The sequence below is a fragment of the Rhincodon typus genome, chromosome 18 (genome assembly GCF_021869965.1).
Source record: "Rhincodon typus isolate 14 chromosome 18, sRhiTyp1.1, whole genome shotgun sequence".
Lineage (NCBI taxonomy): Eukaryota > Metazoa > Chordata > Chondrichthyes > Orectolobiformes > Rhincodontidae > Rhincodon > Rhincodon typus.
Window position 1 is genome coordinate 18796358 of NC_063349.1, and position 12767 is coordinate 18809124.

Below are 12767 nucleotides of genomic sequence, written 5' to 3' on the forward strand. Positions count from 1 at the left end.
CAGTAGGTAGACTGTCTCTTATTGGAGATGGTAATTGCCTAGCATTATTGTGCTGCCAATCTTACATGCCAGTTGTCAGCCCAAGCCTGGCTATTGTCCAGATCTTGTTGCATTTGAACATGGTCTGCTTCAGTACCTAAGGAGTTGCAAATGATGCTGACTATTGCAGTCTTTCGTGAACATCCCCACTTCTGACCTTATGATGGAGGGCAGGTAATTGAAGAAGCAGCTGGACATGGTTGGGCCTAGAACGTTACCTTGAGAATCTCCTGCAGACATGTCAAAATTTGGACTGTGGTTTTGATCATGGTGAGCAAATCTTCTTTGTAAATAGGGCAACAAACATAGCAGCAGGCAATGCAGTCAACACAAACAGTGATCATCTTAAAGCAGCTGCGCACCACTAACCCACAACAACCTCAAAACAGCTTTGCGGAAGTGGAAGGTGGCTGCTACCGAAAGGTGACTGTAGGCTGCTGGCAATCAAACAAAAATTTAATACCTACCATCTGCAGATTGCAGGTATAGTACAGTGAACAAATAGGACAAAGAGAGCTAGCTAAAACTAAAGCCCTAGAGAAAGGGCAGGGATGTGTTGCTTAAGAAACTAATTGAAATCAGGACAGCACCCAATAGAGCAACAGGGATAACTCCATGAATTAATGACAGTGCAATGAAATTGGAAGGGCAAGTTGTGTTGGGTACCAAGGAAGTAGTATCCATGAGAGAATATTAAATTACTTGTGAAAGAGCTCTGCAAGCAGTGCATGATCTGAGATGGAAGTTATGAATCAAAAATTCATACTTGATATGGAACAAGGTGTCAAGTATAGGAAATAGGTCAAGTCCAGGACTGGAAAATGGGCTAGTGTTGGTAAAGGATTATAAAATTTTATGATAATGTACACCATGAGCTAGTGCACATGGCATGTTCAAACATCTCCAAAATTGATTTGCCAGAGTGGTGTTCAGTTCAAGCCAGAGGCATTGGATATAGCATTTGTAAAATAAGTGATGACACAGTTTGATTTAATGGTGGAGAACAGCCAGTGGGTGCACCCCTAAAAGACTGTCTAGTCAATGATGTTACTACACCATTTAACATAGAGACTTCAGTAGTAAATTTGATTCACTTGGTAACAGTGGATCTAAAGTTGAGAATTTAAGATAAGAAAAGGACAAGGCATCTGTAACAGACATCTCAGTACAGACTGATTCTGAGCTTGACTACTATACTAGAGAGTCCTGCATGGACTAATAAGGAGTTTATGTACAGAAAAATCTCTCAAACGATGGTCAGGAATGATTTCTGCAGCACCTGTGGATTGTAGATGCTTGAGCAGACTAGTGAAAACTGGAGACGAATTCATCAGGGTGAAGTACTCTTGTGGATAACAAATGTGCACTGTTTAACCCATCATGGAACTGGGAACATGACCTGATGAACTGCCAGCTAGGGGTTTAACGTGTGTGTAAAAATTAATGCTGAACGTGTTATAAATATTATGTTAATCAGCATTGTTTTGGCAATCCGTTATACCAGTGTCCTCCCCCCATCAAGACACTATCTAAAATAAGAGGCTAACTAGGGTAGATTATGTAAGGTATAATATACCACTGTATACAGTGGAGATACAAGGTAATATAGTAATCACCACTTTTGATAGATACGGTGTAGAAGCTTCTTTGGTGTCCACATCTGAAATGACACAGAAGCAGCAAGGTATGGGTTTAATGCAACAGCCAACTGTACAATAAGCTATATCTGGCTACAGAAGAATATTCACATTACCGCATCACAAACAAATATGTCCAACCATGTGGGTGCTTCTGTAACTACAGGTGCTAACTCAGGTGGGAAAGCTAGAACTGGTGGAAATTTACAGAAGAGAAACAGTGAATGTACAGGTAAAGAAAGACATCAAGGGAAACCTGACAGTATCTCAACCAGTTCTCCTATATAATGTCACTGTTGCCCAAATACCTTAAAAGTTATTTGGGACAAGGCCCAGTGATACATTGAATGACACATTCCAATAAGAAGCCAGGGCATTAGCAGACAATGTCAGACAAATAGATACCACTTGGTGAGAGAACCTGTGTAATTTGGGATTGAATATATAGATATATCCATGGATTAAAATCATCTCTAACGTTCTGGTTATCATCCAGTTAGTACTGGTTCTGTACTTAACCTACGTGGTTCACTGCAGCAAAAGGACACACGAGATGGCAAGGTGTATGGGATTTGGAGAATTCAGGCCCAGTACGCAGGTGAAAAGCTTGTATTGTTGGGTCAACCTATACAAAAAGTATAATGTAGTACCTTTACAACCATAAGCTCGATACCTGGCGCTTTGATGGACACCAGAACGCATGGAAAATGACATGACCACTAAATTGAAGGAGTTGAATCAGTTTTAGTTAGTTAGGCGTAAAGTTTTCAGTCAGAAATGTTTTCAGTAACAACAAATAGTGTAGAACTGAAGAACCACAGATGTCCAGAAACAGGATAAAGGATAGGGCACATACAATCAGTCAAGATAAAGACGACCTTGGATTCAATACAAACAGCGCCTGTTACATGTAACACTGGAATATCTGGTAAATCAATGGCATGATTTGATTAGTTGTATAATTTAATGTAGGAAAGGTAGCGGCTAACATAGCAAATGTGAATGATCAGATAATCTGGTTTTGTGATTCTGTTGAGAATAAACACTAACTAGGACACCAGAGATCGCTCCTCTCTATCCAAAATAGTTACATCAGATCCTTAACATCTATCCGAGCCAGCCGTTGGCCCCTTGGTCCTTAATTTCTCATCCAAAAGACTGCACTATTGATACTGCAGTATTGTCTCCATTAGGTCTGCTTTGGAGTGGTTTGATTTTTACACTTGACGCCTGGAGTGGGACTTGAACTTTGAATGTATCGTGAAAAACATCCTGCAAATTACTCTCCCCAAAAGATAAATACTTAGACTACATCTATTTGCATTTAAAAATCTTCTGCATTAAAAAGACAATAGACCATACTAAGGGCCTGGTATTTTTCAATCTTTTATGCACAGTTTACAAGCTCATACATTTATACTCTGGTGAGCAGAGCAGAATAGTATGCCAGATTTCTTTATCATATTCATTCCCTTCTGCAATCAACCAGAATATACAATTCAATAGGGCAAGCTGCCTTCCTCCCACCTACTGATTCAGCTGCGAAATGCTAATTTTCCCTCAGTTATTACATAACACATTGAACAGATGATTTTCAGTGAACAAAACATCCAATATTCATACATTTAAAATAGTTATTTTAGTGGAAACATAAATTTCAAACAAATGTGTTCTATATCTGGATGTTTTCTCACCAAGTCACACTTGATAAAAGAGCAGCAATGTCCAGACTTTTCTCCCCCGAGGTACCACAATAAATAGTTAAGTCCATGAAGGCAAGAGAGCCACTGATTTGCATTTAATGGTTGTAACAACTGCTCAATAGTTACAAAGTACTGTTCTTATTCTACGGTGGTACCCATCAACTTGTGCTGATACGAATAAAGTTTTCAGTCCCATTTTGATGCATCCAACATCATGGATTGGGATATGGCACGTTGGTGAAGGTGCTTTATTGGGACAATTTATGATCCTCCAAAATCTGTATCTGCAACGAAATTTAATTTTGCACATTTATTCCTTCATTCTGAAACTTTTGTTGAAGCTTCCTGTTCTTCTATATAAATTATATCCTCTATATAAAGGGGAGGCGATGGCCTCGTGGTATTATTGGTGGACTATTAATCTAGACCAGATAATGTTTTGGGGACTCAGGTGTGAATCTCACCATGGCAGACGGTGGAATTTGAATTCAATAAATATCCGGAATGAAGAACCGAATGATGACCATGAATCCATTGTCGATTGTCAGAAAAACCCATCTGGTTCACTAATGTCCTTTAGGAAAGGAAACTCATCCTTACCTGGTCTGGCCTACATGTGACTCCAGACCCACAATGTGGTTGACTCTGAACTGCCTCTGGGCAACTTGGAATGGGCAATAAATGCTGCCTAGCCGGCGACGCCCTCATCCCGTGAATGAATAAAGAAAATAAAAAATTGTTGTTTGGTAGTACAAAACTTCAGTACCTTTGCAAAAAGACATTTGTCAAAGCTTTATGTCTTGCACTCAGGACAATTTGAAAGGGGGAAAAACAACATTAACACTGCATCAGGGGACAGTGTCAATTGATTGACAAATGGCTGGTAGAGATGTCACAATGGAAATACAAAAATGAATGACGATTGGCAGTGAGATGCAAGGTCCTGACATCACCAAGCTATCTATTGAATCACAGAAAATTTAGTCAAATAAATCAAAATCCAGCCGCTCATTCTTGTTAGAAATCAACATTTTAAATCAATGTCAAATAGAAGGAAAATTTAACTTCAAAACTAAAATTTTAGACAGATTTAACAGGGACAAATAAATAATGAAGGTTTCCGAAGCATCTATTTGTCATGAAATGTTATTTTCTTTTTCATTTGGTTTTTAAGAAGAGTAAACAAAACAGGTGCTTCAATTGTATAAATGCTGGCTTTTTTAATTCGCTCACGGATGTGGGTGTCACTAGTTAGGCTAGCATTTATGTACCATCCTTAATGGCCCAGAGGGCAATTGAGAGTCAACAACATTGCTGATACAATATGGAAGGAAGAAAATACAATATCCATGATGAGAAAGGTGATGCATTAATTTAAAGATCATCGGTGAAGCATTAACATACATCTCTACCACAGAAAATAAGGGAAATTTACTTCTGTGGATTCTCAAACAGGAGTCGTTGATTTCAGGTGCATTGCACATATTAATTACAATACACCCTTCTCCAGCTGGCCAAAAATGACAGTGTGAACATGTTGAACATGAATAACTATTAATTTATAAACAAGAAAAATGATATCCATGCTGTTCTATCTAGTCTCTTGGAATATTTGCTTTTATCAAAATTTTACTCATTTGTTCTGCACCCAGTTTCAGAAATAGCCTGCAGTAAATGGGTTCAGAGCTTAGTGAGGCTCAAGTAACAAAAGGGTTTTAAAACGTCTTTCTTCTAAATGTACCATTTGCTTTTCGGATCCTTTTTTGAGTTACATCACCATTTTCTTCTTGTTTCCGCTTTACACAATCCGAACAAGATGTTCCTGCAACAAATCAAGGTACATACACATTAAGGAACCATTCTTCAATTATCCCAGGAAAACATCAATACAAACAAGTTTAGGTCATTGATGACCATGCTGGAATTTTAAAAGTGCATGAATAAAGCTAAATTTCTCTTCCCTCTCCTCATATAATCCAGCACATTACAGATAATATCCATGGTTCATACAAATCCTAATGACTAAAGTCAAAGGGAAAGAGACTCAAAGATCAGTGACTGCACTTGAAGGAAAATTACTAAACTCATGATTCTTTTACCTCTCCCAAAATAAATTTTTAATGCCCAATTCAGGTTCTTTGTGACAGAGCACGTATTTTTCATGCATAGTTCCCTTTTCCTAGGATGTTTATCAGCATCCCGATTGCGCAAATCTTGTTCCAAATAACCATATACAAGGCAGAACAATACATTTTAGGAGAGGCAAAAGTACCACAAGCCTCCTTGTGGTACCACGAGCACCATACTGAGTGCAGCAAGTCTTCCCATCCCTGTCAGTTTTGTAACAATGCTTATGTTTGTCTGATCAAAGGTTCTCTAAGCAGGAATGCCATTTCTTTACCAGCAAAAAAAAAAAGCCTTCAGAGCTGCCTTGCGTATTTCAAAATCTGTCTAACCAATAAGAGGACAATGTCAAAAGTTACTGGTAAAGAACTACCTCAACCACATTCAACATATGCAATCATAATAAACGCAAAGAAGATGCTTGCATTAGGGAACCAAACAATAGTAATTATCTCTCCAAAAGTACTACATGATTCACTGGAAGTTACATTGAATACCCAGTTCTTCTCTCTGCTCCCCGCTCCCCACCCCCAATCAAGGCTTCAGTTTTATCTATCTACCTGTTTCAAGACTTTAAACAAAGAAATATTCAGATTTTGTCACACACAAATGTGATATATTTTTACATGAATAAAAATAATAATCAACTAGATTATATGGAAAATTAGTAATATTAGACTATATCTTGAATTTTGATTCCCCATTCATTTTCATCAATCTCATCACCCTTTGTGTTCCCAACGTTCAAACCGTAGTCTTGTACTGCATACAACTTAACATATGTCTTCAAAAATCAATATTGCTATAGAGGGGGAATCCTGTAAACTTCTCCCTCATTGGAACAAATTGTAAATATATTTCCACATAGATCCTTAAGACCATGAAACATAGTCATAGAAGTAAGCCATTCAGCCCATTGGATCTGCTCAGCCATTCAGTGAGATCATAGCTGATTTGATAATCCTCAACTACACTTTTCTGCCATTGCCATAGTCCTCAAATTCTTTACCATTTAAAAACGTGCGTCTTCCTCAGCCTTGAATATATTTAATGACCCAGTCTCAATATCTCCCTGTGGTAAAAATTCCGTAGATTTACAACCTTAAGAAGAAATTCTTCCTCATCGGTCTTAAATCCATGACCACTTAAGATTATGCCCATTAGTCCTAGACTCTCCCACAATGGGAGATGACCTTTCCACTTCTACCCTTTCAAGTCCTTTAGGAATCTTGTATGTTTTAAGAAGGTCACCTCTCATTCTTCTATGTTCCAACCTGTATAGGCTCAACCTACTCAATTTGCCTACCTTCAAGACGACATCATAATCTCTCTCAAAATCTGCTATTAAGCACATACTTTATCAGGACCTTAATACTGAAAGCTTCTTTATTCGAACTTCAGTCATTCAAATTATCATAAATTAGTATTCTTAGTACGATTAAAATCAATTTCATTGACAGGAAATGAACAAACATACTATTGCAAATAACAATTGAAATAAAAGACTTTAAATCTTCATTACATACACTAATTAACAAGAATTATTACAAATTATATTCTGCTTGGAGTAACATTTTTTCCCTTTATATAATCCCCTTTACATCAAGTTCCACATTTCACTGAGAAGACCTGTCCTCCCACAATTTTAATTGCATAGCTGATCTGTACATGTAATGCAATTTAATCACACAGGAATTTGAGATATCTCATTACCTCAGTACATTAACAATGCAGTTACTTTCAGATAATAAGGGTTGCAAGGAAATGTGGACTAATACTACTGCATTTTACCTTACCTAATATTGGACTTGTACTATCTGCAGAAGAACCATCTGGGAAAAAAAGCAATGTCAATTAACAAATAAACCAGTTATGATTCAGGCATATGAAGCAATTTATTTAATATTCAAGGGACCACAGGACAGATTAAATATTTAGTAGTATTGTTTGAACTATGGGGATAGTGCATCAGATTATTTACTTAGAAAACTGATTTACCACAAGTTGAAAGACAGATGATGCTCTGTGTTTCATCCTGATCAGCCAGTATTGATAAAAGTAATCCTTAGCATCACAAATTTCTATTTGGTCAGCCCTTATGATATCACAAAATAAGAATAAACTGTACAATTTGCTTTCGCAATGTTCATTAAAAATATTTCTGGAAGGCCAAAATTTTAATTTTGAAGTTGAACTAATTTTTTAAAAATATTAATACTTGTACTGATGAATAAATTGCACCCTCATCACATTAACTAAGCAAGCTAATATTCCAACTTAATAGCAATGGTTAGGTAAATACTGAACCTACAATTCAAACAGAAAATGCATGGAAAATAGACAAGTCTATTTTAAGTCTAAGGAGACAGCAGGTAGCTCAATGCTACAAGATGGGTCCTTCTTCAAATTTGGGAAACAGTTCTTGAATGCTAAATATATTGATACATTTTCTCCAATTATAATAATGCAGTTTTGTTTTTGTTTAAAACTATGCATTACCATTATTTTAGTTCATGTTAGATTAGAAGCAAAGCTATAACCTTGTGCCATCCTTTTGATCAGATGCCAAGAGCTAAGCATTTGTCTAGTGCAAGATGTAAATTTTTTCTGAATCTCAGGTAACAACATAAAATATAATACAAGAAGGCTGCTGCATAATTTCAGTACTTTTTAAATTATATTAATGCCTACACTCAGAATACCTAACAATTCATCAAGGAGTATGGTTAAAATGGTTGTTACTAAAGTATAAGTAATCCAATGTCCTAAATTAACGGCCAGAAATATGCGTTCAAATCTCAATACAGCTGGAGAATTTAAGTTATTTAAATCAAACTGGAGTGAAAAGTAATATTAGTAATAGTGAGCATGAAACTCAGTTTGTAATAAAAACCCAGGCAATTCACAGATGTCCTTTAGGGGAGCATCTTAAGTAACCTCATCTGGTTTGACTCAGGTGGGTCTAGACCACAGCATGGTGGCAGCCTCTGAAATGGCCAAGCATGCCGCTGAGTTGTATTCACAAAGTAAAAGCAGCTCACATCTTTTCAAAGGGAAATCAGCTTTAGTTTTACCAGTAATACACTCATCCAGCAAACAAAAGAGAATGGCTTAAGCACAATAGCCTTTATTTTCTGTTGCAAACTGTTCATTTAAAGAGCCAATTTACAGAAAATCCAGCTATTGTGTTAACCAAATTTAAAACAAGATAACCACTGGATTATATGGAGACATGCAGTATGTAAACAGAGTCTTCGGTCCAACTAGTCCTTGCCAGCCATAATCCTGAACTAAACTTGTCCCACCTGCTCGTGCTTGGACCATATCCCTCCAAACATTCCTTATTCATGTTCTTATCTAAATGTCTTTTAAACATAATTGTACTGGCATCCACCATTTCCTTAAAAATATGCTCCCTAGTCTTGAAATCCCCCACTCTCGTGAAAAGGCACCTGCCACTCACCTATCTGTACCCTTCATGATATTATAAACCTCTCTAAGGTCACCTCTCAACTTCCTAGACTCCAGTGGAAAAAGTTCCAGCCTCTCCTTATAACTCAAATCTTCCACTCCTAGCAACATCTTGATAAATCTCTTCTGAACCCTCTCCGGCTTAATAATATTCCCCAAAAACAGGGCAACCAAAACTGTGCTCTAGAAGAGGCCTCACCAATCTCTTGTACAAACTCAACACACAAAATCCTATACTCAAATGTCCGAGCAATGAAGGCAAGCGTCCCAAATGCCTTCTTAACCACCATGTCTATATGTGATGCAAACTTCAAAAGAATTATGTACCTGAACCCCTAGGTCTCTGTTCTACAACACTACCCAACCATAACATTATACACAATACAAAGAAATCCATCTGGCTCACTAATGTATTTTAGTAAAGGAAACCTGCCCAATCCTTACCCAATCTAGTCTACACGCAAGTCCAGGCTTCTAGACCCTTTCAAGTGACCAAGCAAGCCATTTAATTAAATACAAGTACTATAAAGAAGTCCAATGAGAGTAAAATCACATGAGCCACATAGTATCAACCAAAGGCACCAGAAATGACAAAAGTACAGTCAGCAGGGTCAACTCTGCAAAGTTCTCACTAACATTTGAGCATGTTTCAAAATTGAAAGAATTGTCTCAAACAACAGACAGTCTGCCACAGAATCATACTTTTCAACCAACGCCCTGGACTTCACCACGACAACCCTCAAAGCACAGTATTGTTTTGGTTTGATTGTTAAAACAGAAGTCGTAAAATCAATACAAGCCAAACATGAATTAACAAAATTAGTCTCTCCCTTACTATAATATATGTATGTATAAATTAAAAATTACATGTTAAATAGTGGTTACAATGATAGATCTCACTGATTTGCTGGTCAATCTGCATAGTATGAGACACCCAAAGTACTTCAAAGATCTAAACTTCCTTAAATGGATTTCCAGCTTTTCTTTCAAAGATTTAGCTATCAATTCTCACCGAAAGCAGCTTCTAATCAAACAAATTTCTATGGGTGCACACTTCATCAAAATGGCTCTCTCGCCAGATTCTCTGGACCCTCTAACTCTGCTCATGATAGTCCTGATGGTGTTATTCACTAGAAATACCTTTCTCTAAACCCTCAGTGACAACCCTTCACACTGTATGGTAACATCTGCCCAGTTAATTACTTGAAGTAACAAAAAAATAGCACAGCAACCCTGATGTTTATCTGTCATCCAGCTCTTGGATTCACTCTTTGTCATCTTCAGCATGTCATCTTAATCCCATGTGTACTACACTGCTATAGAAATGAGATAATAGTGATAGTGTCTTTTATCCCCCAACTTCAGTTTTTTCAAACATATCAAGTTTCAGTTTTAGTTCCTCTAGAAACCTGAAGATTGAGTTTTCCTCTCAGTTAAGGTATAATTCAAAATAAATACAAGCTTTGTACTACTTAAATACTGCTACTGAACATGGATGACCTTGTCTTGTTGTTATCAAACAGCATATCCCTTCAACTGCTTGCAAGCAAGGTACTGACTGTACCCAACTGTATTTGCAAAATTCACAACAACGTTCAACAATAGATGCAATTCTGCAATTAGACAATGCTCGATGGGTAATTCCAATGTCACAAATTACAATGACAACCAATTTAGGACTGTCAGTCAGGCTGGCAGAATGGTGCATTTGCATGTACTGGATGCTACACATATTATTACAAATGGCCCTGTTGTTAAGCAGGCAGAAAGGATATGTACATACACTGCACCCCACTCAACTCATCAAAATAATGACAGCCACTTGTTTGCTGGTTCATTTTTTAGGGCACCGTCTTGAACAGAATCAACCACAAAAACAGAAGTTGCTGGAAAAGCTCAGCAGGTCCGGCAGTGTCTGTGAAGAAAAAAAGTCAGAGTTAACTTTTAGGGTCCAGTGACCCTTCCTCAGAATCAACTTACCTGGTTTTAAGGTTTAAACAAAGCCTGACTATTTACTGTCATTCACTGGCGAATTCCCCATGGCAAATCGTCTAACAATCAGAATCTACTTGACACCCAATCACCCCCTTCTCTTACACAGTAAGAATGTTTTACTTCCTGTTAATATCAGAAACAGGAGCAGGAGTAGGCCATTTGGCCCTTTGAACATGCTCTGCCATTCAATATCATAGTTGATCGTCCCACTTGGTACCCTGTACTTGCTTTCTTCCCATATTTTTTGATCTCTTTAACCTCCAGAACTGATTCCTTTTTGAAAATGTTCAATGTTGTAGCCTCAACAACTTTCTGTGGCAGAGAATTCCACATGTTCACCATTGCTGGGTGACAAAATTTCTGCTCATCTCAGTCCTGAATGACCTACACCTATCCTTCAACTCCCTTGGTCTCCCTTCTACGAGATGTGTCCCGATTCTTCTAAATTCCAGTGATCATAGTCCTAACAGATCCAGTTTCTCGACATACACTAGTCCTGCCATCCTAGGAATCAGTTTGGTAAACCTTTGTTGTGATCCCTCCACAGCCAGAACATCCTTCCTCAAATAAGGAGACCAAAACTATACACAATACTCCAGGTGTGATCTTACCAGGGCCCTGTACAATTGCAGCAAGACATCCCTGCACCTGTACTCTAATTCTGTCACTATGAAGCCAAAATACCATTTGTCTTCTTGACCAGCCTCTGCATCTGCTTGCTTACTTTCAGTGTTATGGACCAGACCAAACTCTCTCAAACTATATTAAGATAGCCTAGACCCTAAACTTTTTCTTATTTTAAAGGCAAGTGCCAGGTGTTGTGTTCCAGATGCAATTCAATTGGTCAAACAACCAGTCTTGAAGTAAAATACACTTTATTCATACACCATAGTTAAAACACAGCAAAAGAAAGAATTGGAATGACTTAACTCTATTGGAAAGCTGAAGAGAATAATAGATTATTTAATTACTAAACACTAACTCTTCCAGTATAGTAACATCCCATAAACACACCATTGGGAAAGGCAAATTCAGTAAAATAGATTGTTTGACATTCAATTCTAGAAACAGGAAGAGAACCCCCAGCTTTTACTGTAACAGAAATGAAAAAACAGCTTCCACATCAGCTTCAAGGCCCCCACAGCAACTGCTACTGAAAAACAAACTAAAAATCCTGGTTCTATGGGAGCTTGACTCCACCCATTCAGGCTGCTTCTATTGTTCCGACTTTAGAGAAAATCCCCCAAGGCCTCACAAGCTGTTTACTTTATAGGCTTTGAAGCAGACTGCTCAGTGCCTCTCTCAACCTTTCTTCATGAAAAAAATCCAGGACCAAATATACCTCTTAAAGCAACAGTATTGTCACATCAGGGACGTATACAATGATGCCCAGGTCTCATTGTACCTCCCCTTTCCCAGTCTATGACAATTAGATTATAAACTACCTTTATTTTTCCTATCTCCCATTTATCCACGTTATATTTCATCTGATATGCATTTGCCAACTCAAATAAACTTGTTTAAATCATAACTGATGCTTTTCTGCATCGTCCTCACAGTTCACTCTCCCAGCCAGCTTTATGTCATCTGCAAACTTGGAGATATTATACTTCACAGAATCCCCAGTGTGGAAGCAGATCATTTAGCCCATCGAGTCCATACTGACACTCTGAAGAGCAGCTCACCTAGACCCACCCCCATCCTAAGTCTGTAATCCTACATTTCCCATGGCTAATCCATCTAGCCTGCACACCACTGGCAATGCAGCATGGCTAATCCACCCTCATCTAAATACAGC

The 12767-nt window shown here is 37.8% G+C and overlaps 1 protein-coding gene across 4 annotated transcripts in view; it reads right to left on the bottom strand.

Moving 5' to 3' along the window:
* Positions 1-2400: 2400 nt before the first annotated feature.
* The window catches only part of LOC109937246 (protein FAM118A), a 47304-nt gene continuing 36937 nt past the window's right edge, over positions 2401-12767 (bottom strand). For 3 of the 4 annotated variants that reach the window (XM_048607790.1, XM_048607788.1, XM_048607787.1), the window contains 3 exons: positions 7300-7335; positions 5121-5201; positions 2401-3663 (listed from right to left, as the gene is read on the bottom strand). In XM_048607790.1, coding sequence (XP_048463747.1) covers positions 3641-3663; positions 5121-5201; positions 7300-7335 — 140 coding nt within the window. In that variant the 3' untranslated portion in view covers positions 2401-3640. The remainder of the gene's footprint in view (positions 3664-5120; positions 5202-7299; positions 7336-12767) is intronic. The other variant, XM_048607789.1, reaches the window with a different exon arrangement.